We start from the raw sequence: 27,358 nt of genomic DNA, 5'->3' as shown, positions 1-27,358 counted from the left end.
ACTGTGCCCACATTGAGTATAGTAGGCTTTTGAATAATTTATTATTAACTATGGCAGTTAGTTTTCGAAAATTTACAAAACGACCAAGATTTGTATCAACACGCGCTCATAGTTCAGTTAACTATACTGTCACAACCTATTTTGGTATTCGAAAAGTGATAATAAGAAAAAAATAATAATCTAAATATTGAAAACACATGCCATATGCAATGTGCATTGGCTACTTTGAAACTTTTGATTTCGTTCCACAGTTGAGCTGCATACTTTGAAACGTTATGACACAGAATTGGACAGTAGTGATTCTTTTACTTTCGGTTTTATTTTCAAATCCATCGCATTGTGGAATACTAGAACAACATTCCGCCAAAGTCTTAAATTATAAATTAATTGAATGTTTAAAAAGTTTGTTTGATAACGAAAATACGAATATTCAAAAAAATATTCGTATAGTTGTTGAGACAGATTCAAAACTGGCAAAGTGGAATTTTGGAGATATGTTGACGAGATATTTTGGAATTGATAATAATTTTGCTTTTGAACTGCGAACAAAAAGTATATACCAGTCGCCGTATACAATTCACGCAGCGGTCATATTGGTCAATACTTTCGAATCGTTTAGGTAAGAAAAATTGTGATTTATTTTTGTAGTTTTTAATAATATAGTCTTTTGAATCCTGACACGTTTAAATGTAAGCTTTGATTTGTGATATGTTCTTGTTTATTTATTAACTTTGTTTGATGTTAGCTACTTTGTGCATTCCGAAAATAAAAATTGTATGTTAGCCTAACGGGAAATATTCGAACGATTTTATAAGGTACAAAATCAAAAGCAACTTTTCAAGCGAATTTCAAAGTAATATAATTTTCGCCACGGAAAGTAGAATTCAAAGATGGTGTACTCATTTAAGTGAACTGGCCAAAACCTTGAACAGTGGCTTTTTCAACAGTTTCAATAGTTATTCCACAGGATATGGATATCTAAAGAGAAGAGGAAGATAATGTTTGTGAGGATAATATTTTTGGTTCACATATTCCGGTTGACATCCCAGGAGCGGTTCCATTTCAAAGCGAAGTTGACGTACATACTTAGAGCTACAATCCGGTAGGGGTCTAGTTGCGAACAAGTTAGTTGAGGACCCTTCCCAACTGCATGCGCCATCTAAGTAGCGATCTTCCTCTACTGCGATATCAGTCGTGATTGGATTCGAAGACCTTAAAGGCTGGAGTGGAGCGTTATTTTCAATTAGCTCTACATAACCCATTTATCTAAGTCGTTGGACTTTAATTCTTTAGTGCCACTCTACAGTTCGTCGTTGTATCTACTCCTGTACTCTGCATAACAGGGTTCAATCCTTAGCGTCATAAATAAGGGCAGGGATGATGAGCGTCTTATAGATTTCACACATTTGCCCTTACCAAAAAATATCCTTACAATTTTATTGGAATAATGATTTTTTCGGGCTTTCACTCGTTGCCCCGAATCACTTTATTGGAGTTTAGACAAACGTACCAGATTTGTATTGGCAAGTAACGCCATGTCCCGCAATCGATTCAAAGAAATCAGCGACGAGTCTGCACCTTGCCGTGGTAAGGGGCCTTACGAGAGACCCAATATATGAAAGCGAAGGCAGTATTAGAGCGAATGGACATCAACGTTCTAGCCCTGAAGGTCTTCGAATCCAATCCCGAGGTATGGCGCAGTAGAGAAAGGCAGCGACTCAGGTGGCGCACGCAGGTGGATGAAGACCCCAACCAACTTGGCGTTCGAAACTGGAGACAGCTAGCTAGGGACCGAGTTGGCTAAAGACGCTGGTTGAGGCCCAGGTCTGCCCGGACTGTTGCGCCACCTAAAGTAAGTAAGTAAGTTATAATTCCCAATTATTAACAATGTTGTCGCGATCGAAATTTAATGAGCTTAACATACGCTGCTGTTGAAGTTCCACATTCGAAGAAGTGTACCTGTCACTACGGAAGCCATCACTGCCGGTCTTTAAGAACCTTCCGTTCTTCGTGATATGACCGTAACATGTCTCTTTTGAGTTCTCTTCGGGTTTGATAGATTATTTTACCATTTTCGGGATAACATTTCGGATTCCTAAAAGAATTAAATTTGTAACCATATTATTTAGGAAGAATTGTGACCAATTCAATTTCCTGAAGATGTCGTTGAGAATGTTCCACTTGTTTTTCTCATATTACCAATATTGTCGACCTGTCCGAAAAAGTCATGGCTGCCAGCATCGGCTTAGCCGCTCGATCTCAATATCGGGAGGAGCATTTCACTTCTCTTCACTATTTAACTTACAGATTTTACAAATTTTTGAAACACAAGAGCCTTCATCTTAAAAAGATAATTAAAAAGAGGCTGGGATGCGACCCACACTGAAAATTTCCCATCCCGTCTGTCGATTTGCCTTGCTTAAAAGTTTGCCTATATGTACTAGTATCAATTTTACCAAATTTGCGTACTATTTTTTATAGATTTTATTTTTTATGAAAAAACGGACTGTTGGATTTTTATATAAAAATCACTGAATACCGAAAACAATGTTTTCTGTAAAATAAAATAAGTTTGAAGCCAATATTTTTAATTTTTGAAAAGCTATTTCAGTCGAAAGTAAATTTTTACCAAGTTTAAGTATTGTTTTTTTAGAGTTTTATTTTTTGTAAAAAAACCGTCAGTTCGATTTTCTTAAAAATTCTATCGAATGTTGAAAACAATATTTTCTATAAGATAAAATTAGTTTGAAGCCAATATTTTATAGTTTTGAAAAGATATTTCAGTCGAAAATCAATTTTTACCAACTTTTGTTAAATTTTTTTTTAGGTATTTAATTTTTTGTACAAAACTATCAATTCGATTTTTTTCAAAATTTTACCAAATAATAACAACAATATTTTTGAAAGATAAAAGTAGTTAAAAGCCAATATCTACAATTTTTGAAAAGATATTTGAGTCGAAAATCAACTTTTACCAACTTTTATAAATTTTTTTTAAGGTTTTTATTTTTTGTAAAAAAACTGTCAATTCGATTTTTCTCAACATCTTTCAGAATGCTTAAAACAATATTTCTTATAAGATAAAATAAGTTTGAAGTCTAACTTTCAAGTTTTTGAAAAGACATTTGAATCCATATTCAATTTTTACAAACTTTTGTTAATTTTTGTTCGGTTTTTAATTTTTTATAAAAAAAAACTGTCAATTCGATTTTCTTCAAAATTTTACTGAATGTTGACAACAATATTTTTTGAAAGGTAAAAGTAAATTAAAGCCAATATCTCAAAGTTTTAAAAAGAAATATGAGTCGAAAATCAATTTTTACCAACTTTTATTAATATTTTTGTTTAGGTTTTTATTTTTTGTAAAAAACTGTCTATTCCATTTTTCTCAAAATTTTACTGAATGTTGAAACAATATTTCTTATAAGATAAAATAAGCTTGAAGCCTAAATTTCAAGTTTTTGAAAAGATATTTGAATCGATATTTAATTTTTACGAACTTTGAGTTATGTTTTTTTAGACTTTTATTTTTTATAAAAAAAAAACTGTCAATTCCGTTCGTACACACGCACGCACAGACATCTTTCTAAAAATCTTTTATTTCGACTCTAGGGACCTTGAAACGTCGAGAAATGTCAAAATTTTCAATTTGACAAATCGGACCCATTACAATAACTTCCTATGGGAAGTTAAAAATAATGAAAACGTGAACAAGAGAAAACTTGACAGAGAAAGATTAAAAAACTCTTACTCAACACCTTTTTCAAACTAGACATAGTAGACAAGGCTAACCTCGAAGCAATTGAGGTTGATAGCGTTTGAGGCAATTGCTCCGTTGCTAGCTTAAACCTCTCTGGTGCATCAACCACATCCAGGTTAAGAAAATCTCTAACTATAAAAGGAGGGTAAAAAGGTTATATAAACGGAAACAACTACATACTTCTAGAGCCATTATCCATTCACATGCCGATAGCGAACCGAAACCTCTTTCCAGGGCAGTTTTTGACAAGACATTGATAGGCCCACCACTGTCTTAGCTGGACTCCAGCTAAGACAATGGATTGTGCGCAAACTGACAAAGAGCACGAACCAATCATCGGCCCCTTGAGCTGCACTTCCAAACAAGCCTGGAGCCTACCGCACTATTTTGCAATAGATGAGATGAGAGATAATTTTTCTGACACTACTGAGGACATTATATTAGGGAACATATTAACGGCCTAATAAGCTCCGCAACCTGCACCAACACAGGATCTCCCATCCCTGATTGCACAGAAAACGAAATGGTTGTCCTAAATAGAAGAAGGGAGGAAGGAGTGGCTTATGGTAACACTGCTGATACCAGCCAAACGAGTCCCAGACCCTATCCTTCGACTCTCAACCTGGAGACTCTACCATTGACATATAGACAGCGTCACGACATTGGTAAATAATAAGGCCAAGCAAATCAGGGCTAGAATTCGTAGCGACAAGCCATAAGACGAAAATAAACAAAAAGTCAGCTATCGAGCAAAATTTGATAAAGCCGGGCATAATTGACTTGAAAATTGAAACCTTTGTTTTTTTTAGCTTATGTACTCCTTAATAAGCAGTATATCTTATAGGATTTTTCATTGTTCATTTTTAGGCGGTCGATCTTTAGAGGGTTAATATATTTGAGTTTTAATTTTTGTATATTTCCAGAACCAGTCTACTTCGCCAACGAAGTGTTAGCAGAGACATATCTGGCCTGTACCAATTTTATTATGTGCTCTTTCAACCCACCGACGACAATGCTGACAATTTGCAACTTTCAGTACGAAAAATTATGTCCTTCTGCCTGAAGAACTTCATCAAACACATAAATGTTCTTGTCGAAGAAGAACCCGGAATCGTTACAATCTACACCTATTATCCGTACAACGAACAAATATGTCGTGATAGTACACCAAAAATTCATAACTACTTCGTAGACGGAAAACTTAAATGGAACAAGCCAACATTTCCTGCAAAATTAAATAACTTTTGGAAATGCCCTCTTTGGACAGTTATTGCAGAAGATCCTCCATTTTTGAGCGTGATTGAGGAAAATGCAATTGGCTTCGATATGAATGTACTTAAAAGTCTGGCCACCATTTTGAATTTTACAATCGATGTGCGGATTATAATTCCAGAGAAACACAATTCTCATTTCAAAGCCTTGGGGGGACTTTTAGTAGACCATGTAAGTCTTATAAATGCAGTTAATAGCAAGCTTAAATAAAATGTGTCGTATTTTTTTCATTAACTTACATTTTAGATACTTAATTTAGCTCCGTAAAAAAATCCCCGAGCAATAACTCCCGAACGAAATAGGAGATAATCCTCAAAAAATTGTATGTGAATTGGAAGTTCTTTCAAGTGAAATGCTTAGTGCTTTCCCTTTTGCTAAAAACTTACTTAGCTAGGCCATCAGACCTTAAAGCTCCATGGGTGTTTTCTAATGAATCAGAGGCTTTAATAACTCTTACGCGCCATCGTGTGCAGTTTCCAGGGATGTATTTATGATCCCTCTAACTCCTCCCTAAACGTTGATTCCTCCTCGACAATTCTTCTTCACTTGCTTTTCGTCAAAGTCAATGGCTTACTGACCCGTTTACCTATAAAGTTTGATATACGTAAGATGTTTTGTTTTTGAACTTATTAATGAATGTCTCCAGCTTCGGGGTAATCTTTGTAAGTCCAAATCTTGGAAAAAATCTTTGATTTTTTGTAAAATAAGTTGGTGTTATTTCTCAAAATAATTTGGACAATTCTTGAAGTTGAGAAATTATTGTTTTTCAGTTTGTAGATTACTTTCATAATGCAATAAAGCCCCAAAATTTAGAGATTATATCATATTTTTTGGGAGTTAATTCTTGGGGAGTTCTTTAACGGATACACTTAATTTTCTTTAAATGCTTTACCTTTAATATTCAAACCTTCTTTGTTTTATTTTTCAGATTAACGACGGAGACATCATGATCGGAGGATTTCTTTGCTCCAATGAGAGAATCGAAAATTTTGCTGCAGCGGCTTACTTTTCCTCAAGTTCCTTACAATTAGTTGTTAAAAGACCGAAAACGTACAGCTCATTGGAGATTTTGTTCTTTCCATTCGATTGGTATACTTGGCTGATACTTTTGTTCATTTTGACTGCGAGAGGTGTTGGACAAGTTTTGTGGAAGAAGTTTTTCAAGCACATCCTCTGTTTAGGAACATCTTCCTCACGAATACATCTCTTTTCATGGCTAATGGGAATTCTGGTCATACAAAGTTCCTACGAGGGATCAGTATTTAAATTTATCCATAATCAACCGCAACGAAAAATTCCTGCTGATTTCGAAGAAAGCATTGATTCTGGTTACAAATATCTCGCTAAAAAATCTTACTATTACGCATTGGAACCTTTATTCAGTAAACTACCGGGCAAGATAATTTACATCGATGTTCCTTTTATGAAGATGTTCGATGAATTAGACAAGTTTGGCGACAGGTATGCAGTTTTTATAACTTGTGATGAACTAATAAATCACAAAAATGATGCATCTCGCTATGAACGATATTACACTCTGAAGAAGCCGGTTTTTAGTAATGTCCTTTGTATTTACATGCCGAAGTTTTCGTTTTTAGTCGAAGAATTTGACAAACGAATAAAACAAATGTCTTACAGTGGACTTATAAAACATATATATGATAAACTAGCAGCAGATAGTCTAAGGAAAAAAAATGTTGGTAAAAAGAAAGTTGTAACTATGATGACATTGCATCAGCTTATGGGCGCTTGTCAGCTGCTTATGGTATTGTCAGGAATAGCAACATGTTTTTTTATGTTAGAATGTTTGTCAAATAAATACATGTTTTTAAAGCATTTGATGGATTATTTTCACTGAAAATAAAAACAATGCAATAAAATGCGAATTTTATAAAAAAAACTGTGTTTTTTAATTCAATTTTCAAAAAAGCCAAAGTTAAATGTCATTTAAGATTAAAATCCAGAAAAGTTTAAAACATAGCTATACAAGTTTTAAACACTGAGCAAATACAAATTCATGTACTGTCTTTTACTTTGTCATTAAGGAGAACGATTTTTATTCGAATTTTGATTGTGAAAACTATTTTTCTCCATCAATGCTAATATTATAATTTGAAAAATAGCTTTGTTTGTTTGGTTGTTTGTCCGTGCTTTATGTCGTAAAGGAGCAATATTGTGTTATGATTTCTTGTGTAAAGGTAGTAACGAGACTGGAGAGTCTTTTAAGCTACATTTGACATTGGTAAAATATATCACTCTTAGCTCATTTGATATCCCGGTAACACTTATAATTCAGAATAATTCTTATTTAACACTTATTTCAGATATGCTTATAATCAGTGACGGTGCGTCAATAAGACGTTTTAGACAGTGTCTACCCTTCAGATTTGAAACATTACTTTACTCTCTACAGTACCTAAATACATAACTTTAAAAATGATATGCATGGAAAAAAAATAAAAATTTGTACCTAATTATACTAATTCCTATTTTGATTTCATTAAGAATAATATTTCCTATCCCATAGTACCTACTTCTTGTCATTTTTTGTCTAACCCATTTATATGTGTATCTACAATCTACATTCACACCTATTTCTACTTTTATTTATCACGCTACCTCACATATACCAACATCATGCTATGCTATGATGGATAGCTTGGCTCTACATATATGACTGACTTCTATTAACGAACCTCCCGAACGAACACCGAATACCAAAAGTACGAATGGCACGACACGAGTAAAGACGAAGACAGTGTCTTTGTTTCCCTTTAAAGTTATATGAAGGGAAAAGGGTTAGCTTATCATTCCCAAAAACTGATTTTGTATGGAAGCTAGTAGACATAAGTGAATCTGTCTAATCGCTTGTTTGTTTTGAAAGTAAATTCTTAATTCGAATTTTTCATGAAGAGAACGAGTGTCAGTCAGGAGGAGTAGCACAGTGAATGTGATCAACAACGCAGCAGTCAGCACGCAGCGGCAGCGGCAGCAGGCAAGTGTTACCACTTCTCAAAAAAAAGTGGAAGTAGATTTTAGGAAAAAAGTGAAGTAGATTGAGAAAAATGGAAGTAGATTTCAAAAATTAACTTTTTCTTAATTATTCTACATATTTTTAAATTATATTATTTCAATAAAAAATAGAAAAAACAATTAATTATTTAAGGCTTCATATCATATACTTCAAGATGTTAATGTAACATTTCTTAAATTAAATCTTGCTCGTTAGCAACGAAAAAGCAAAGATTGGGATAGTGTTGGTAATATCAAATGACTTTAGGATGTTTTTATTGCAAAGGACGAGTTCTTCAAGAAATAGTTATTGGAATCGTAATACAATTTTAGTACATCAACAAACCTTTTATCTTTGTTTTTAGACAACTTGAAAATATCTTTTGATATTGAAAACAAACAATCAAATCCAAAATAAGACTAGGGCATAACTTAAAACTGTAACAAACAAAAAAAAAAAATGCACGACTGGTTCGCATGAACTCGCTCATGTATTCAAAAATGTCTGTCTAAAACTATTTCCTGTATTAAATTAAAATGTACCTGCAAAAAAATTTGTTTTCAAAAATGTAAATGCCATTTGATTTCTCAAGAAAAAATACAATTTTTTTAAACTTGCGTTTGAAAATAGTTATTGAATTTTAGTTTAAAAATATTTTTGGAATATAATTTTGAACTTATTATTAGACGACTGGCATTTCAATTTTGTAAAAAATGATAACCCATTTTCAAGAAATCAAATTTCGAAAAAAATAATATTTGTTTTTTAAATTAACAATAAAAACCAATGATATTTTTGGCAGAAAAAAAAAGTTTAGTTCTTGAGAAAACTTAAAAACAAAATAACGGTTTTAGCTGGGATGGGATAGCCTTTATATATTTTTATATTGAAAGAAGCTAAACTAAGAACACAAATTTTAGCAAGAATTTAAAAAAATCTATCGGTTTGTTTTTGAAAAAAAATCGAATTATCGATATTGAGCTCTGTCGGAAGACGTTGCGTCTTACATGTGAATTAAATTATTTTCATTTCATTTTGATATTGAACTCAGACAGGACAAGTTAAGGTTGTAAATTTTTGAGATTGCAAACCTGTATTGCGTAAATCAATACATATTTGTAAAATGGATTTTTCAGGAAATGATGATATTTTTGAGTATTTCTCAAATGATACAAATGTAAAGTTTTCAATGCTACCTATAGAAGATAAGATAACTATTAATTCATTATTACAATGCGAAATAATGAATCAAAATTTGTGTCTACCCAGTCAAATGGACTGCCGCACGTCACTGCTTATAATATATCCTGATGTACAAAATAACCTACATAACGATCAATTTCTCTGTCAAGTAGCTATTTTAAAACTAAGAAACGATGTTGTTTGACACATATTTAACTGACACTGTCATGGACTCAGAACCAAGGGCGGATCCAGATTTTAAATTGGGGGGGGGGGGGTCACGCATTTAACATAGTTTTTACTTACCGCTTAAACATATTCTTTAAAGACGGCTAGGTTATGTTAGGTTATAGTGGCTGTCCAAGATTTAAACGGACACACTTAGGCCAGTTTAATGGCCCATTGTGATACCACATGAATCTTGAGGCTTCCTCCTAATCTTAATGGAACCAGCTTGAGTCCCTTACGAAACGTGAGAGGCTGATTATACTGATATGATTTAGATCGTTTAGATCGTTAAAGAAGAATTCTCCTAGGTAGTTCTTGCGTTTTCGAGCAGGGCATGTGCAGAGAAGATGAAGAACTGTTTCTCATCATATGAGAGTACGCCTAGTCTCATGGCGTGCTTTCCTATTAGACAGTGTCCGGTTATGACACCTATTATCGATCTTATATGCGATCTGCTTATAGAGAACAAGCACCTTGAACGTTTTAATTCCAGTGTTGGCCACATGTTTTTGTGACTTGACGCGTGGTGATGTTGTTCCACCATCTGGCCTTCCCACAGTGTCTTGCATTAGCAACAGTTTACAAGTAGCGATTGGTATGCCAGTACGTGCCAAACGTGGTAGGATAGGCTGTACTGTACCGTTCCTGGCGAGTTCATCTGCCTTACAGTTACCTGGAATGTCTCTATGGGCCGGCACCCAGCAAAGGTGAATATTAAACTGTTGTGCCATATCCATTAGAGATGATCGACAGTTATGGACTGTTATAGAGATTGTAGAGACAGAGTCCAGAGATTTGATAGCGGGCTGGCTATCAGAGAAAATACGGATATCAGATGTTGATATCACGTTTTCTTTGAGCCAAGACAAGACTTCCTTAATCGCCAAAAGTTCCGCCTGGAACACGCTACAATGATTGGGAAGGCGGAATGAGAGGCTTAATTTCAGTCGTTCAGAGTACACACCTCCACCAACCCCTTCTTTTGTTTTTGACCCATCTGTGTAAAAATGGATTGACTTTGGCTCATCCTCCAAGAAATCCCTATCTTCCCAAAAAGCTCGGTAGGTATAGAAATCTGGAAGTTTCTGTCGAATTGTAGTTGGAAGATGGTGTAGTCTGTGTGCTTTGGAATTGATTCAAAGTACCTTAGAATTACGGAGTGGCCAATGTTGTTGTTAGTCCACTGCAACGAAGCATTGAGGCGAATAGCAGAGCTTGCAGCTATTTGTTTGCTAAATATGTCAAGAGGTGTAAGATAGAGCAAGGTGTCTAGTGCCGCAAACGGGGCCGTACGTTAAAATTGGTCCGATGTGTATAGCCAATGCGTGATTCTGGGTTGTAAACCCCATTTATTACCAATTGCTTTTTTGCAAGAAAAGAGAGCTACAGTAGCTTTTTTGACTCTTTCCTGTGCGTTGCGTTTCCAATTTAGTTTTTTGTCTAAGACAAGACCCAGGTATTTAGCCTCGTCTGAGAATTTTAATTTGTCCAAGGCATTTTTAAGAGTTCTTTTAGGATATAAAGTTGCTTTCCTGAAACTGCTATAGCAACGTCGTCCGCATGGGCTTTCACTCTGAAACCCTCCGCATCCAGACTAGTTAGGATTTCATTCACCACTAGGTTCCAGAGGAGAGGGGATAGAACACCACCTTGCGGTGTCCCTCTACTAACGAGTCGCCTACTAGAAGAGTTGCCCAGTTTTGAGTTAATTATTCTGCTAGGAAGCATTAAATGAATTTACTCCCGAAGCGAACTCTCTACATTCACAGATGTCAGTCAGATGTGATTGCAGATGTGTTCGCGTCTTCGATGTCAAGGAAAGCAACCATAGTGAACTCTTTATGATGGAGGGAATATTCGATGTTGAGTACTAAAGTGTGTAACGCTGTTTCCACCGATTAACCTTTACAGTAGGCATGTTGAGACGAAGACAGAAATTAACAAAATTTAAGTAACAAAATGTGCACCTTATCTTTAAATGTACACATTTCAAGGGCTTAAGTGACAACTTTAGTTATTAAATTATTTTATAACGCTATTGTCCAGCAAGGTATAGTCTAAATATTTAATTTAGTAGATTTAAACAGTTTTCTAAATATGCCATATATAAAAGAGTTTTTGCCTTCTTTCAAAAAAATCTGATATCAAGAATTTTCTGTTTTTTTTGTACATGGTTTTTTCGGACTGAATTTTCGATTGACTATTATTACTATCACTACCAGTCTGCTTACTCGTAGATTGGAGCTGATGCTTCATCTTAAAGAGTCAACAAAACTTTAAAATTGTAGAGAGAAAAATGTTTGGTTCTTGAATTTAAGAAAAAAAGTGAAACAAACTAGGCAGTCACAAATTATAGATTTCAGAATCTCTTTTCACTTCACTTCTCAAGAGATTCAAAGTTTTTATATTAATAGATATGAAACGTGCATTGTGTTTTTTCAATAAGCCATCAATTTAACAAAAGTGTCACTTTTGCTGTTCTTGGGACATTTATAAAGGGTGTCCCAAAATTAACGCAAGATTTGAATTTGCCGCCATTTGTGCAGTGAAGTGTTGGCAACCCTGAAAAAAAGCAATTTGACAGCTAACAGTATAGGGTTATTAAAAATGGAGCGTTACACGATAGAACAACGTGTCTTCATTATTAAAGAAGAGATTAATTGACAAAATTCATTGAGACTGGATCCGTTGGAGACGCCAAACACACTGGTCGTCCAAAAACAAGCCGTTCAAATGTGAATGTCGAAGCAGTGCGTGAGAGTGTTACTGACAATCCAGGAACCCCAATTCGACGTCGTGGACAAGAATTGCAAATCTCAAGAACCTCTCTACAGCGTATACTCACCAAAGATCTGTTTCTTCATGCTTATAAAATTCAATTAACACAACAATTGAAGCCTAATGACCATGGACAGAGAAGAGAGTTCGTTGAATGGCTTATTGAACATCAACAAATGGACCCTGATTTTTCGAGCAAAATCGTCCTAAGCGATGAAGCACATTTTCATTTTGATGGCTTTGTCAATCGCCAAAATTGCCGCATTTGGGGTTCGGAGAACCCACATGTGATTGTCGAAAAACAAATGCATCCACAACGCGTGACTGTATGCTGTGGATTTTGGGCTGGAGGCATAGTTGGGCCATATTTTTTTGAAAATGATGCTGGTCAAGCAGTGACTGTTACTGGTGCTCGATATCGCGACATGATTACACAGTTCTTTCTGCCAAAATTGGATGATATTGATGTGTCCAATATGTGGTTTCAACAAGACAGTGTCACATGTCATACAGCCCGTGAAACAATTCAATTACTGCATGAGATATTTCCAGGTCGTGTACTCTCTCGTTTCGGTGATCAAAATTAACCTCCTAGATCGTGTGATTTAACACCATTAGACTTCTTTTTATGGGGTTATTTGAAATCTCAAGTCTATGTCAACAAGCCCACAACCACCCGTGCATTAAAGGAGGAGATTCAACGCTGCATCAACGAAATTCAGCCACATTTGTGCAGAATGGTCATGGAAAATTTCAACAAAAGAGTGCGCATGTGCATGCAAAGCCGTGGAGGCCATTTGTCCGATGTGTTATTCTATACATAACCCTATTCTATGTACTTTACGAATCAATAAAAATATAACTATCAAAAGACTAAAAACGGCGTTTTCTATTTAATTCAAATCTTGCGTTAGTTTTGGGACACCCTTTATTTATATCGACAAGATTATTGAAATCTGATTAAGTACTGGACTTAAGGTGGCGCTACAGTCCTGTGTGAACTAGGGCCTCACCCAACAAACTTCTCCATCTAGCTCGGTCCCTATCTAGATGTCTCCAGTTTCGCGCTCCAAGTTGGGTGAGGTCACCTTCCACTTGTGCGCGCCACCTGATCCGCGGTCTTCCTCTACTGCGTGTCCTGTGGGTGCGGATTCGAAGACTTTCAATGTGATTAAGTTCTTAAGAAATTTTGAAAAAAAATAACGGCTTTATGAGGGGTACCCTTCTGGAGCAATACCAAAATATGTTTTCTTGTAAAAGCAAGCCGAGTTAAGAAAAAATTTGATAAAGTTCTAAAAAAATCTATCGGTTCATTTATGAAAAAAATCGAATTTTTGAATTTACACAAAAAAAATTGTCTGCGGGCTGTGGTTATTTCTAGTATTAAAACATGAAAAAAACGCCTTAAGCTAATCGGCTTAATGTCAATCGGCACAGTGGTTTATGATTTACAGACTGACAGATGGATGGAATGGGGGACCCACTTTTTTTTTTACTTTTCTAACATCTTAATGTCATGTATGGTTCCAAATTTTTTACAAATGCAATACTTGCCATGTACATAGTTTCTATGTGTCGCAAGTAAAAATCACTTCAATGTTCACTATTCATGTGTATAAAAAATTAGATCGAATTCAAGGCTAGTATCAGGAATTTAAAGGGAACTTAATATAAAATTGAAGATCTTCAAGGTTCAAGGTTTCTTCTTAAAAACCTGAGTCTTTGTTTTTTTTCTGGGAAACAAATTTTATGAAAATAATTTAAAGCATTACTCAAGTTACAAAAAATTTAAACGTTTTTGCCAACAAACCACTTTTTGGTGAATGTCGTTAAATTACTAACAAATCTTTACTTACACAACTTAACTGCATAAGCTTTATGGCACTTATGAACCCCCTGGATTGTCCATTGGTCAAAATGAATTTGTGCTAAGTTTTTGGAATAGGGCTGAATGTCAGATTCATATTATATTATTGGTTCAGACCTCAGTTAAAAGTGGTAATTTTGCAACAAAGTTTAGAAAGTAAAATACAAATTTTGTTTTCATATACAAAAAAAAATAATTGAAAATATAAAACGGGCCATATCCATTGACTCAATACGATTAGTTTTGAATTGAAGGGATATAATACAAAAATACAAATGAATTATCTGCCAGAAGGGTCATGACCCCTACGATCCTCCCTCTGGATCCGCCATTGCTCAGAACAGAGCACTTCATGCCCAACAGTATCTTAACTAACTTTATTTGTCCGGTGTGGCCTCACACAAGCTGCAATCGAAATAAGAAGTGCCAGTAATGCTAATGGAAATTAAGAAGCCCCTCGATTATTTTACAGTACAAGAAATCGTATCACACCACTTGGGCGAAACGTTATGTACTTATTTCTCGAATCCCAATTCATTAAAGGTAGCTTTGCTATGACAATTAATAAGTCACAAGGGCAAACACTTAAGCAGGCAGCGCGTGGGATGAACTTAGGAAGGCCACTTTAACAAAAGACAACGTTACTCTTGATTCCTCTTAGTTTCTTCTGATTGTGGAAAGCTTACCAACTAACTCATTTAAACATGCCACACGAATGTCTCTGTGATATTTCGATTTTATTTTACGACTATGGCAAAACTACGGGTAACAGCTAGGCCAGGTGTATTTAGATATTTTATGACTAATACATTTATTTCGGTTTAAGCAGTTAACTCCGAAGTAATAATAAACAGTAATAATCTGGCCCTTAAAGTCTTTATTTTCAAACTTTAAAGGAGTTTATCTGATTCACTGTCCTACAATGTATCTCAACCTAAACTAACTTAAATATTTATTAACTGTCCTTGTAAAACCTTTAGAGGGTAGGTACCTTTTATACTTTCATTAAGTTCAAGCTCGAAACACGAACACTTGTTGTCTTGTCTGTCTGTCGGTTTGTTTTTATTGCAAACTGCATTTTGCCATTTTGGTCTTTAGTGCGTTGACTGAAGTTAACATAGGCTTCCAATTAATACCTGCAAACCTATTAAAGAACAATAATATTGTTTCTGTCCTGAATGATTTTAAATCTACACGTGTTTTATTAAATCATTTCACTTACCCTTAATTTAAACAAATAACAATGTTAGTAAGATTGATTATTTAAATGATTGAGTACTTATCTAATGAAATTAGTTTTTCTACTTAAGTTATAAATTGACTTCTATCTTCATCCAGTAAGACTTTGCTTCTTAAAACAATGATACGGTCTTTGAAAGTTTTTCTTTTTTCGGTTGCAATTTTTCATCCAATTCATGGTATTTTGCAGCCAGTTAAAATATCGAGCTATAATTTAGTTGAGTGTTTGAAAAAATTGATTGAAAACGAAAATAATGGTTTTGATAAAAACATTCGCATAAGTGTTGAAACCGAGTCAGAATTAGCTAAATGGAATTTTGATGATATGTTAACAAGATTTTTTGAATTAAACAATAATAATATGGCAGTTGAATTGCAAATGCAAACAACGAATATGAAAAAGTCACCACATACAATTCACGCAAGGGTTCTTCTTGTCGATAGTTATAATTCGTTTAGGTGAGTGTTCGAAAGTTCAGTTTTGCTTACACAGGTTTTTCCAATATTAACCATTATCGATATTTCAAAAGTTATAGTAGCGTATTTTAATACAATACAAATAGTCTTGAATCATTTTAAATTTTGGCTCTAAACTCTTTTAACGCCGCGCCGAGCCCCGTAACGGCTTGCTTAGCAATTCTGGGCCTTCTCTTAAGCTAACACGCTCATTGAACTTACTCTTTATTAAATCAATTTTAACGTGTGCTGTGTGGCTTGTGGCAAAATCTTGTTAAACTTTATGTCATCCAAGGTCATGCGTTTCAATTCTGGTTAAAAACAATCGGTAAACATGACCCATTAACGCTGTAATGCAGTAACAGAACGATCGTTATAGTCGACGAAAAACAGTTGTTTTTTGTGGATGTAAATTTGATTTATGAAGCAAAAATGTGGAATGTTTTTGACAAATTGAGCCAAAAACAAGCTCCAACACTGAAGATGATGGAGAACATATGTCACTTCAAACGGTCAATCGACTTAAATAATTTATTTGAATTATCTTGTAAGCCAAGATCCGATTAAGATCGTTTGCTACGGACACCTGAACGGCTGCGATATTTTAGACACTTTCCGGAATATCCATAGTTTGTCGAATTGAAAGTTTTGACATTTCTCGACGTTTCAAGGTCCCTAGAGTCGAAATAAAAGATTTTTGGAACGATGCCTGTGCGTGCGTGTTAGGTGGGTCATTTTTTAATTTAGCTGATTTTGAATTCTAATAGTAATACAACGTGGCCAAATGGACCAAAGAAAATATTTTTGAAATCCGAATTTATCTTTAGCCTGCGCATCGAAATGAAAATTACCATAGAAAACATTTCAATCCAAATGCAAATTTTTAAATTTTCAAATTTAATTTTTTTTTGTACAATCAAAGTAGGCTGCGTAAGTAACTTCATTTCTTTAACTTATTTGAAAGCGTCAAATAGTTTCAAATAGTTATTTTTATTAATGTGATCGTGGCCAAAACGGTGAGAGTTTTTGTGATAACATCAATAATAATACCAAATAATAATAATATTTTCGTCGACAAACAGGATTGAAAAAACAGAGTTAGTTCTTTTAAAGTTAGCATCATTTTGAAATGGAAAAAATAAGGCGTTGTTATAAATGTCCAATTTTTGGAGCAATGGAGGAACTTAAAGAAAATATTTTACCAACTTCCGCAGATGTTATGATGTTTTACGAATGGACCACATTTTATCTTTGGTTAGATAGAAACACAAAGAAAGAACTGTCCTCATACGATGTAGCTAAAATAGTTTCTCAGAAGATAGAAAATATTTGGAAAAAGCATCGCTGCCAATAGTTACCAATGCACGAATAATGCAGTTATTGATATCATACCATGCAAAGTCTAAAAACTTAAATAAATCTTTGAAAAGATGTTCCGAAAAAGAATCAGAGTTTTTTGAAACAAAGCACACTTTTGTTTGACATTTGCTTATGCAAATGCAAAGACATTTCTAAATGCATAAAGAAGATCAAACCTTTTTATTAGATCAAAGATCTGAGAGAAAAATGAGGATAGGTGGTGTCGATCGTGTAGCTTATGCCAAATTGCAAAAAAAATAGAAATATCAATTAGCCTTTCGACTTCAATAATACAAAAAGAGCAACAGAAAGAACAAAGGAAGAAGCAATTAACCAATTTTTCTTCATTGTGTGATTCTGATAGTGACAACCTTTTCATAAGATCTACGTCAAACGAAAACGGAGAGATATACATAAATAAACCCTCAACGTCAAAATCAAGGACCTAAAAGACCACTATTCAAAACCTACCTCTATTATCCAAGACATGTGATCGGTATGGAGTTTCTGATAGGGCAGCAGCCGCCATCGTTTCTGGCACACTTCATGATCTAAAGTCCGATGTAGAGGTGATTGATAAATCTAAAATACGCCAAGAAAGAATCAAAGTACGGACCGAATTAACATCCAAAGCTTTATGTTCAAATGTCCCTGCTTTGTATTTCGATGGGAGAAAAGACTCTTGGTGTCGTTAAAAAGGGTACCAAAAGATACAAACAAGTTTTGACAGAGGAACATATTTCTTTCATAAAGGAGCCGGGTTCTATATTTTTAGGGTACACGATCCACCAGTATGGTTTCAGATAAAGATGCATTCAACTTGCAAGGACGGGTCAAGATATTTTTGGAAACTTATTGAGGACTATCGATATCACTCTCCTGAACTCAAGCAAGTTATAGAACCAGTAATTCAGCGAAATGCATACTTTGCACACCCTGAAAACCTTTTATTATAAATATTAACAGATATGTGGCGGTATAAAAAACTATGTACATCGTTGACATTAAATAATTTAGCTTATTACAACACCTTTTAATATTTACTTTGCTTCTTATTCAAGATCATATCGTATTTTGTTTTTATTGTTATTTGTTCTCTAAATCTTTTCATTGACTTAAGTAAAGCAACACGTTTCTTTTATAATTAATAAAAACATTTTTTGATTTAATTCAAACAAAATTATGATTGACCCCGACGCACGTGATGTCCAACGAAGATAGTAACGATCAGCAATTGGGTGTATGAGCTGATGTAGCAGCTAACTATTATGCCCGTCTCAGATGCCTCCAATTGTCGAATCAGACGTTGACAATTGGTTCTACCTTCTTGACTTTTATTTCAAGCTTCAGGAATTGGCCAAGACGAGAGAAAATTCGACACCTGTACCTGAACCATCTCATAATAAAGTTGACTAGGTTTCTTGTCACCTAGAGGCATGTCATGAAGTACATGCCGAAGGCTCTTTTCTTGGCTATCCGCAAAATAATTTGTCGAATATATTCGTATTTTTCTAGACTTGGTGCAGCGTCAATAATTGGTCGCAACTCCGATATCCACCCGCTCGAATATCGGAGTTGCGACCAATTATTCACTGAGGTAGCTCACCTTATTTCAGAATTTTCGAGATTACTGGCCAATCGAAACCAACAACGTCCGTCTCGACAACCACGCAATCAAACACCATCAAATCAAGTCAGGTCTGGAACATCTGAACTGAAACAAAATCTTCAGCCTTAATCAACCGATAAATCTTCTGCTCGACAAACAAATTATTTGTCATTTATTAGCGAATTTACCACTGACATCCGGCATATAAATGTCGAAGATAATCATGCAGCACATTTACTATCCCGGATTGACTCTGTGGGTGTCAAAGCCGACCTCTACACACAACTAGAAAAATCACAAGAAACTGATGATGAACTCCAGCATTTGCTCAAAGACAATTCCTCGCATTGACTTAATCTGCGACATCTCATATAATCGAATACGTCCTTTTATTACAAAAGACCTACGCAAATCGTTTTTAGATGCTACTCACAGTATTTCGCACCCAGGACGTCGTGCATCAGCGCACCTTATGGCTGAACGGTTCGTTTGGTCGAATATCCGTCAACAATGCTTGAACTTTGCCAAAACTAGCATATCTTGCCAACGCGCCAAAGTTCATCGCCATTCAAAATCTGAACTTCAACACTACCCAATGCCAGATCAACGCTTCGCCAAACATAAACGTCGATATTGTAGGACCTTTTCCACCTTTAAATGGCTATCGGTACCTCCTCACTGTAATATACCGCTTTACAAGATGGCCAGAAGCGTTTCCAATGGTCGACATGACCGCCTATAATTATGCAAATGCCTTAATCACTGGTTGGATCGCTCGTTTCGGAACTCCTTCGCAAATCACATCTGATCAGGGAAGACAATTAACTCCACCTATTTTTTCCGAATTGTGCAAATGTTTAGGAACGAATCACACGATGACCACCCACATTCAAATGGTATTGTAGAGCGATTTCACCGAACTTTAAAAGCGGCCATAAACTGTGGCGATTCTACAAGTTGGGCTAAGCGTCTCCCTCTCATGCTTTTGGGCCTCCGATCAACCATTAAAGAAGACTTAGGAGCAACGCCAGCAGAGATGGTATATAGGACAGTACTGCGTCTTCCAGGCGACTTACTAGCACCTGCTTGCGAAAATCGATCTCAAACCGATTTTATAAAAGATCTTCGGAAAATGATGCAAAATTGCAGATTTCAACCAACAGCATGGCACTCTCAGCAGCGTTCATTCGTGCATAAAGATCTTCAAACATCAACACACGCATTTATCCGAAATGATTCAGTGAAAGCTTAAATAATTCCACTATACGAAGGACCATTCAAAATAATTGATCGATATGACAAATATTTCACTATGGATATCCGAGGACGCATCTTAAAAATTTCAATCGACAGATTAAAGCCAGCATATTTAGAAGCAGATCAAAAAGACGATGTACGAGTCGTTCCAGATGCACACCAACCGCCACACCTAACAGCACCTCAGTATTTCCGCACTTGTTCGGGACGTCATGTACGCCCTCCACAGCGTTAAGTGCGGAAAACTTCTGGGGGAAAACTTCTGTATGCTTCATCATACACTGATATGATAGATTGGCAGCAGAAAATGTATGAACCCAAAGTTTTAAAAGATGTTCCTAATGATGAAACTTTGAAAATTATAAATTCAAGGGCGAAAAACAACTTAACGTTTTTGACGCTGCCTTCTCACACCGAAGCAGTCGACCGTTCTGTCAAGTTGATACCGAATAATTTCGACTTCAAATAAATTTTGTTATACACATAATAATGCAGAAAGATGCAAAAAGGACTTTTTTTTATTACTCAAAAAATTTGAAGAAAAAAATATTTGTCACCTCAAAAATATTACGAACAAAACATGATTTTATCTCCAAAATAATTTTGTGCAACGAAAAATAACGTTTTTAACATCTGCTAAAATTTTGAGAAAAATCAATTTGAAAACATTTTTTTTACAAAAAAATTAAATAATAAAAGCTAGTAAAAATTGATTTCCGACTTAAACATCTTTGAGATTATAGCTTCCAACTAATTTTATCTCATAAAAAGTTTTGTTTGCAACATTCATTGAAATTTTGAGAAAAATCAAATTGACAGTTTTCTAACAACAAATAAAAACCTAAAAAAAGGTTTTATAAAAGTTCGTAAAAATTGATTTTCGACTCAAATGGCTTTTCAAAAATTAAAAAAATATTGGTTTCAAACTTATTTTATCTCACATAAAATAATGTTTTATACATTCAGTGAATTTTTGATAAGAATCCAACAGTCCGTTTTTTTCATAAAAAAACTAAAATTTACAAAAAACAGTACGAACATTTGGTAAAAATGATGTACGGTTCTCAATAGAAGGTGTTGACTTCATATTAATTTCGTTCATCCAATTTGTATTTCTTTATATAAGAAATAAAACCTTTTAAGAAATGGTACTAAATTTGAAAAAAATTGGTTAACGACTAAAAAATCTCGTTAACAAAAATAGATTTTGAAATAAAACTATTTCATCATATGAAAAACATTGTTATTAATTTTTATAATAATTCAATTGACAACTTTATAACAAAACACGAAAACTTACAAATCTTCTAAACAAGACAAATCGACAGATAGGAATGGAAGTTATCAGTGTGAGTCGCATCCCAGCCTCTTTTTGGATTTTTTATTTTTCTATCCGGTTGATGTTGTTTTTGATCCAAGTAATCCACTCTTACAAAAGTAGACATCTTCTGACGACAATTTAATCAGTCTTAAGAATGATTTCAATGCCTTTTAAGTATCGAGAGCTTCCATCAACCGTAGGTGGAATTTTCTTTAGACAAGGCGAATTGTATTTTTATTTATAATTAGTTGAAAAACTTAATTTTTTATCAATGGTTTGCGTATTTGAAAAAAAACTAAGCGAATGCAAAAACCATTTGTTTTCCGATATTTAATATTTTTTTAGAATAATTATTTCTTTCCAAAAAAATCATAATTTTAAGAGAGTTGAAACGACGGTTATAAAGCAACCTGTTGAACAGCTATCAACCGAAAAGAGGGATTAATATGTAGAGTACGGAAACATGCACTTAACTTTAGAATTGGTGGAAATGTGATCAAAAGCCTATTCGTAGTGGCTGCCAGAAACGAACTCAAAAATGTTTTGTCTAATATGTTAAGGCTGGTTCTTCAGGTTAGAGATAGGCTGATAACCGACTCCGTGAAAACAATCTTATTAGAAGATAGACAACAAGCCTCGGAAATGGATGGATGACAACCATTGCAATGAATAAGATCAACAATCACGAGTTGCAGATTAGCTAGTTGATACCCTGTCAAAATAAAATGCATTCCCTGCAAGAAGAATTGACAATTTTTGAAAGGGTTTAAAAAATGTACACAACTGGGATACAAATGTTGACAAGTAAACGATGTTTAGATGATATTTTAATACATGCAAATAACAACAAAACTCTATTATTGGATTTTTTTTGAAAGTTTGCTAACGTATCAAACCATCCCGACCATATCCTATTTCGCCAGAAGTAAATTTTCAACAATTGAATTTCCCTGTCACGTTTTTTTGGAGAAAACTTTAAATCAGTAATTGAATGTGAATTGTTTTCTAAATATTTGTTTACAAATTTTTTAACTCTTAAGCTATGTGTGAATCAGAGCGTCATCGTTTATCGTCTGATAAAAATGCGATTAGAATCCTGCAACAATCAAAATGAAAAGTGTATAGTCCTAATATTGCTTAATTTTATAATAACTTTCCATTGGAAGTCATTGTAATAGATTCGTTTTATCGAAGTGAAAATTTTGACATTTCTATACGTTTTAAGTTCTCTAGAATCTAAATTAAAGGTTCTTAGGAAGATATCTATGCATGTACACGTTGGGAATATTGATGTCATTAATAGCAAAGATATCTAATTTGCAGATTTTGGTATAAAAATGTGGTAAAAGTGCTTTAATACAAATTTATTACAAAGTTATTTTACATTACATTACATACTACTTAGCACATAATTGTACGGAATAGAGAAAGTGCTTAAAAAGTGAACATTTTAGTTGACCCCAAACGAATCAATAACAAGATTGAAAATAAAGATTTCAACAAAATTTGATATTATACTGTGTGACGTGATTTACTTAATGGATTGGTGGTGGTAAATTTTGGCAGCTGGTAAATTTTTGAGATAAATAGAATTAAAAGTTTTTTTTCCAAAAATTAAAAATATAAAATAAATCCTACTAAAAATTGATTTTCGATTAGAAAATATTGGTAAAAATAAATAATATTGTCCAAAAATTAGTTTCATCTTTATTAAATTTTAAACCTCCCAGAAGAAATGTATTTATAATTAAAAAAATGTTGTTTGTTTTCATTTATATTATTTGCTAAAAATTTAAATTTGACTTAAAAATTCCTAGAAGAAAGATACTGACATACTGACTTTTAAGTTTTAAAATGTATCTTGAAACATTAAAGACAGTTTACTACAAAAATGAAATTCCTGCCAAAAATAAAATTATTGATTTCATTTCTCGAATATGTCGAATATTGCAAACTCTTTTTGTTTCTATAAATACAAAATTGGCAATACCATTGGAACATTTGTTTAAACCATCAATAAAAAGTTATTACTGTGGGTTGCCTTTTTTTAAATATATAATTTCTAAGCATCTCCAGGATTATAGCCTTCCATACGTCTTCAATTTTTAAAGAACGAACTTCAAAGTTAGTATACTTTTTAAGGTATAACTATTTGCTTTACGTCTATCAAGTAGTCCTTCAGCTGTCCATTTAATCGATGGATTGGACCAAACCTTTTTACAAACAATCCCAATCTTTTTATCAACCAATCTTCATGATTTGATGTTCAAATGGTAGACATGTGCATTCAAGAGGGCACAAGCGTCCACAGGTTTTTCTCAAAGGCCACCTCTGTCTATCAACTCCTACTCTCAACTCCCCGTGGTGAACATCGAGTGCTTGTACCTCAACGGGAGATTGGATACTAACCCCAGTGGAAAGTTGTTGGGAGCAGCAAGCGAGAGAGGGGGGAAGAGGTGTTTTCATTAAGGCACCTCTCCTTATCCAGACGGCAGCGGATGAATTCTCGAGATGGAATCAACGGTGGCTTCTACAGTTCCAGTAATGTTGAACTACCTTATAAGGCTTCTTCGACATATTTGGAGCCCAGGCCTGTAAGGAGCGGTTTATCCGACTTGGAGTTAAACTAAGAATCTGGCCCTCCAGGTTGGGGGTTGTGCCGTCGGGGTGACTTCCTGGCCACGTAAAAAAACCTTTAGTTGCGAAGCACCAACAAGCCTCGGATACGGACGGATTCACTGTTGACAACCCATTCACTAACTTAAGCCTAATATGCTCGCATGCTCCAACAGAGGAGAAAGATGAAGACACCAAAGACACATTCTTCGAGCTCTTGGACAAGGCATATGAGCAGTGCCCTGGCTATGACATTAAAATTGTCATAGGAGATTTTAATGCCAAGCTATTAAGAGAAGACATCTTTGGTGGCATAATCGGGAGATGTAGCCTGCACGAGACCACCTCCGACAACGGATTCAGGCTGATCGATTTCGCTGCTGGGTGAGACGTTCTGGTAGCTAGTACGCAGTTCACACATCTTAATATCCACAATGGGACATGGAAATCTCCTGATCAATCAACCGTCAACCAGATTGACCACATTGCGATCGACGCACGACACTTCTCCAGTATACAGGATACCACTACCTCGTTGTAGCCAAGGTACGGCTACGGATATCCCGTTCCAAGTCAAAACAAGGAAGCACTGTGAGAAGATTCCATGTCCTTTTCCGATCGAGTCTCTAATAACCTCTTAAGGAGTCCTATCCCTTATCAGTGTGGCTCCAGACCAGGAAAGTCCACTATCGACTAAATTTTCACACTACGTAAGATCTTTGAAAAACCCAAGAGCTTCAAATACCCACAATCTTTCTATTGATTTTAAAGACGTGTATGACAGCATCAATAGGGAATAGCTCTACAGAGCAATGTCTACTTTTGACATTTTTGGAGAATGCAAAATATTGATATCAAAAAAGGTTTTAGACAAAGCGATGCACTGTCATGTAACTTCTTCAACATCGTTCTGGAAAGAATTGAGGCACATTGGAGCATTAGAGGCACATTCTCCAAAGATCCATCCAATTACTCGGATACGCAGATAATATTGACATAATTGGAAAATCAAAGCGTGATGTCAATGGAGCGTTTTTGAGCATTGCGACGGAAGCGAAGAAGATGGGTTTAGTGGTCAATGAGTGCAAGACCAAGTTTATGATGTTATCAGAAAAGGACACTGAACAATGACGTCTTGGACAAAACGTCACCAAGGACAGCTATAACTTTGAGATAGTCTTTACCTAGGCACCGTTTTTAACACAGACAACGACACCAGCGCTGAAATCAAACGAAGAATAACTCTTGCAAATCGCTGCTTCTTTGAACTTAGAAGGCAATTGAGAAGTAAATTTCTCTCTCGAGCATCTTAAACCACCATCGATAAGACACTCATTATCCCGATTCTCATTTATTGCGCTGAGGTCTAGACTCTGTCAAAGAAAGATGATAGCGTCTCAGGATGCTTCGAGAGAAAAATTCTTCGGGTGATTTGTGGTCCCGTACGCATAGATGGAGAATGGAGGAGAAGATATAACGACTAACTGTATGGGCTGTACAGCGACACTGACCTAGTTAGCAGAATTAAAGTCCAACGGCTTAGATGGCTGGGTCAACGCTCCAGCCGGAGACGCATGTTGGTTGAGGACCAGGTCCGCCCCGGACTGTAGCACCACCTTAAGAAAGTAGGTAAGTAAGTAATCTTCATGCTTGACCACTCACAAATCTAATTTTGAATTAAAAGCTATTTTAGTTGGCCAGCAAACGTATCGCGAGCTATCATATCAATCGCAACATGGAAGGGACTTTAAGAAGATAAACTGCGTTTAGTAGTTGAGGATCACCTTCGTAATCCATATATCCCCTTCATACTAATTTATGTGCAAACGCGTCAATTCACTCAAAACTTAATACTACTATTTTTGTATGTTTCTAGGTGGCTTGTTACTCGTCAAAGAGTCTTTACCAAGGACATATCTGGGATGTACCAATTCTATTATGTCATTCTACAACCAATCGCCAAAATAGAAAATTTACAACTTACACTTAACAATATTATGGATTTTTGTCTCAAGAATTTCATCAAACACATAAACGTTCTTGTCGAAGAAGAAGAAGGTGGAATCGTTTCTATTTACACTTATTATCCATTCAATGAAAAAATATGTCGTGATAATACTCCAAAAATTCATAACTACTTCGTGAACAAAAAACTTAAATGGATAAAGCCTACATTTCCAGACAAACTTAACAACTTTCGGAAATGCCCTCTTGTGGCAGTTATTGTAGAAGATCCTCCATTTGTGAGTGTTATTGAAAAAAATGCCTTTGGATTTGATGTGGATATTCTCAAAAGTTTAGCAGACATCATGAACTTTCAAATTGATGTCCAGATAATTCCAGAAAATAATGAAACACACAAGTTCTTAGATCGAGTGTTATTTGATCATGTAAATTCTGAAAACCATATTTACAAAAGTTTATAGTGTTGACTAAATTCTGTTGTTTTCTTTTAGATAGACGATGGAGACCTTATGATCGGCGGATTTCTTTGCTCCAAGGACCGAATAGAAAACTTTGCAGGAACAAATTACTTTTCTTCAAGTTCCTTACAGCTTGTAGTTAAAAAACCGAAGGCTTACAGCTCATTGGAGATCTTATTTTTTCCCTTCGATTGGTATACTTGGCTGATACTTTTGTTCATTTTGACTGCGAGAGGTGTCGGACAAGTTCTATGGAAGAAGTTTTTCAAGTATTTTCTATATTTGGGGACATCTTCCTCACGAATACATCTCTTGTCATGGCTGATGGGAATCCTGGTCATTCAAAGTTCCTACGAGGGATCAGTATTCAAATTTATCCACAATCAACCGCAACGAAAAATTCCTAATAATTTCGAAGAAAGCATTGAAGCCGGTTATAATTATCTTGCCAAAAAATCCTATCTCTACGCTTTGGATCCTTATTTTAGTTCATTTCCGGGAAAGATATTCTACCACGATGTGCCTTTTATGTATCAATTATTTGACGAACTTGACAAGCGTGATGATAGCTATGCTGCATTTACAACTTGCGATGAATTATTTGTCCATAGAATTGATCCTTCTCGATATGAACGTTATTACACCCTGAAGAAGCCTTTTCATAATAATGTTCTTTGTATTTACATGTCAAAGTTTTCTTTTTTCACTGAAGAATTTGAAAGGCGTATAAAACAAATGTCCTACAATGGACTTATCAAACATATTTATGATAGATTAGCAAAAGAAAATTTCAAGAAGAAAAATGTTCTTCGTAAAAGAGTACCAACAATTATGACATTGCATCAGCTTATGGGTGCTTGTCAGTTACTTGTGGTTTTGTCGGGAATAACTACATGTTTTTTCATTGTAGAATTTTTGTCCGATAAACATGACTTGCTGAAGATTTTTGTAGATTTCTTTTACTAAAATTTAAGCTTT

The 27,358-nt window shown here is 34.9% G+C and overlaps 1 protein-coding gene across 1 annotated transcript; it reads left to right on the top strand.

The window, feature by feature from the left end:
* The first annotated feature begins 256 nt into the window (after positions 1–256).
* Positions 257–27,346, top strand: LOC129945201 (uncharacterized). The gene is made up of 5 exons (XM_056054860.1): positions 257–619; positions 4,684–5,203; positions 5,961–6,829; positions 25,834–26,347; positions 26,414–27,346. Exons 1-5 carry the CDS (start codon positions 276–278, stop codon positions 27,344–27,346), a joined length of 3,180 nt encoding a protein of 1,059 aa, XP_055910835.1. The 5' UTR covers positions 257–275.
* The last annotated feature ends 12 nt before the right edge of the window (positions 27,347–27,358 follow it).

Source organism: Eupeodes corollae, chromosome 1 (assembly GCF_945859685.1).
Source record: "Eupeodes corollae chromosome 1, idEupCoro1.1, whole genome shotgun sequence".
NCBI classification, from domain to species: domain Eukaryota; kingdom Metazoa; phylum Arthropoda; class Insecta; order Diptera; family Syrphidae; genus Eupeodes; species Eupeodes corollae.
Note: the sequence above shows the minus strand (reverse complement) of the source record. Positions and strands in the feature narration are given on the sequence as shown.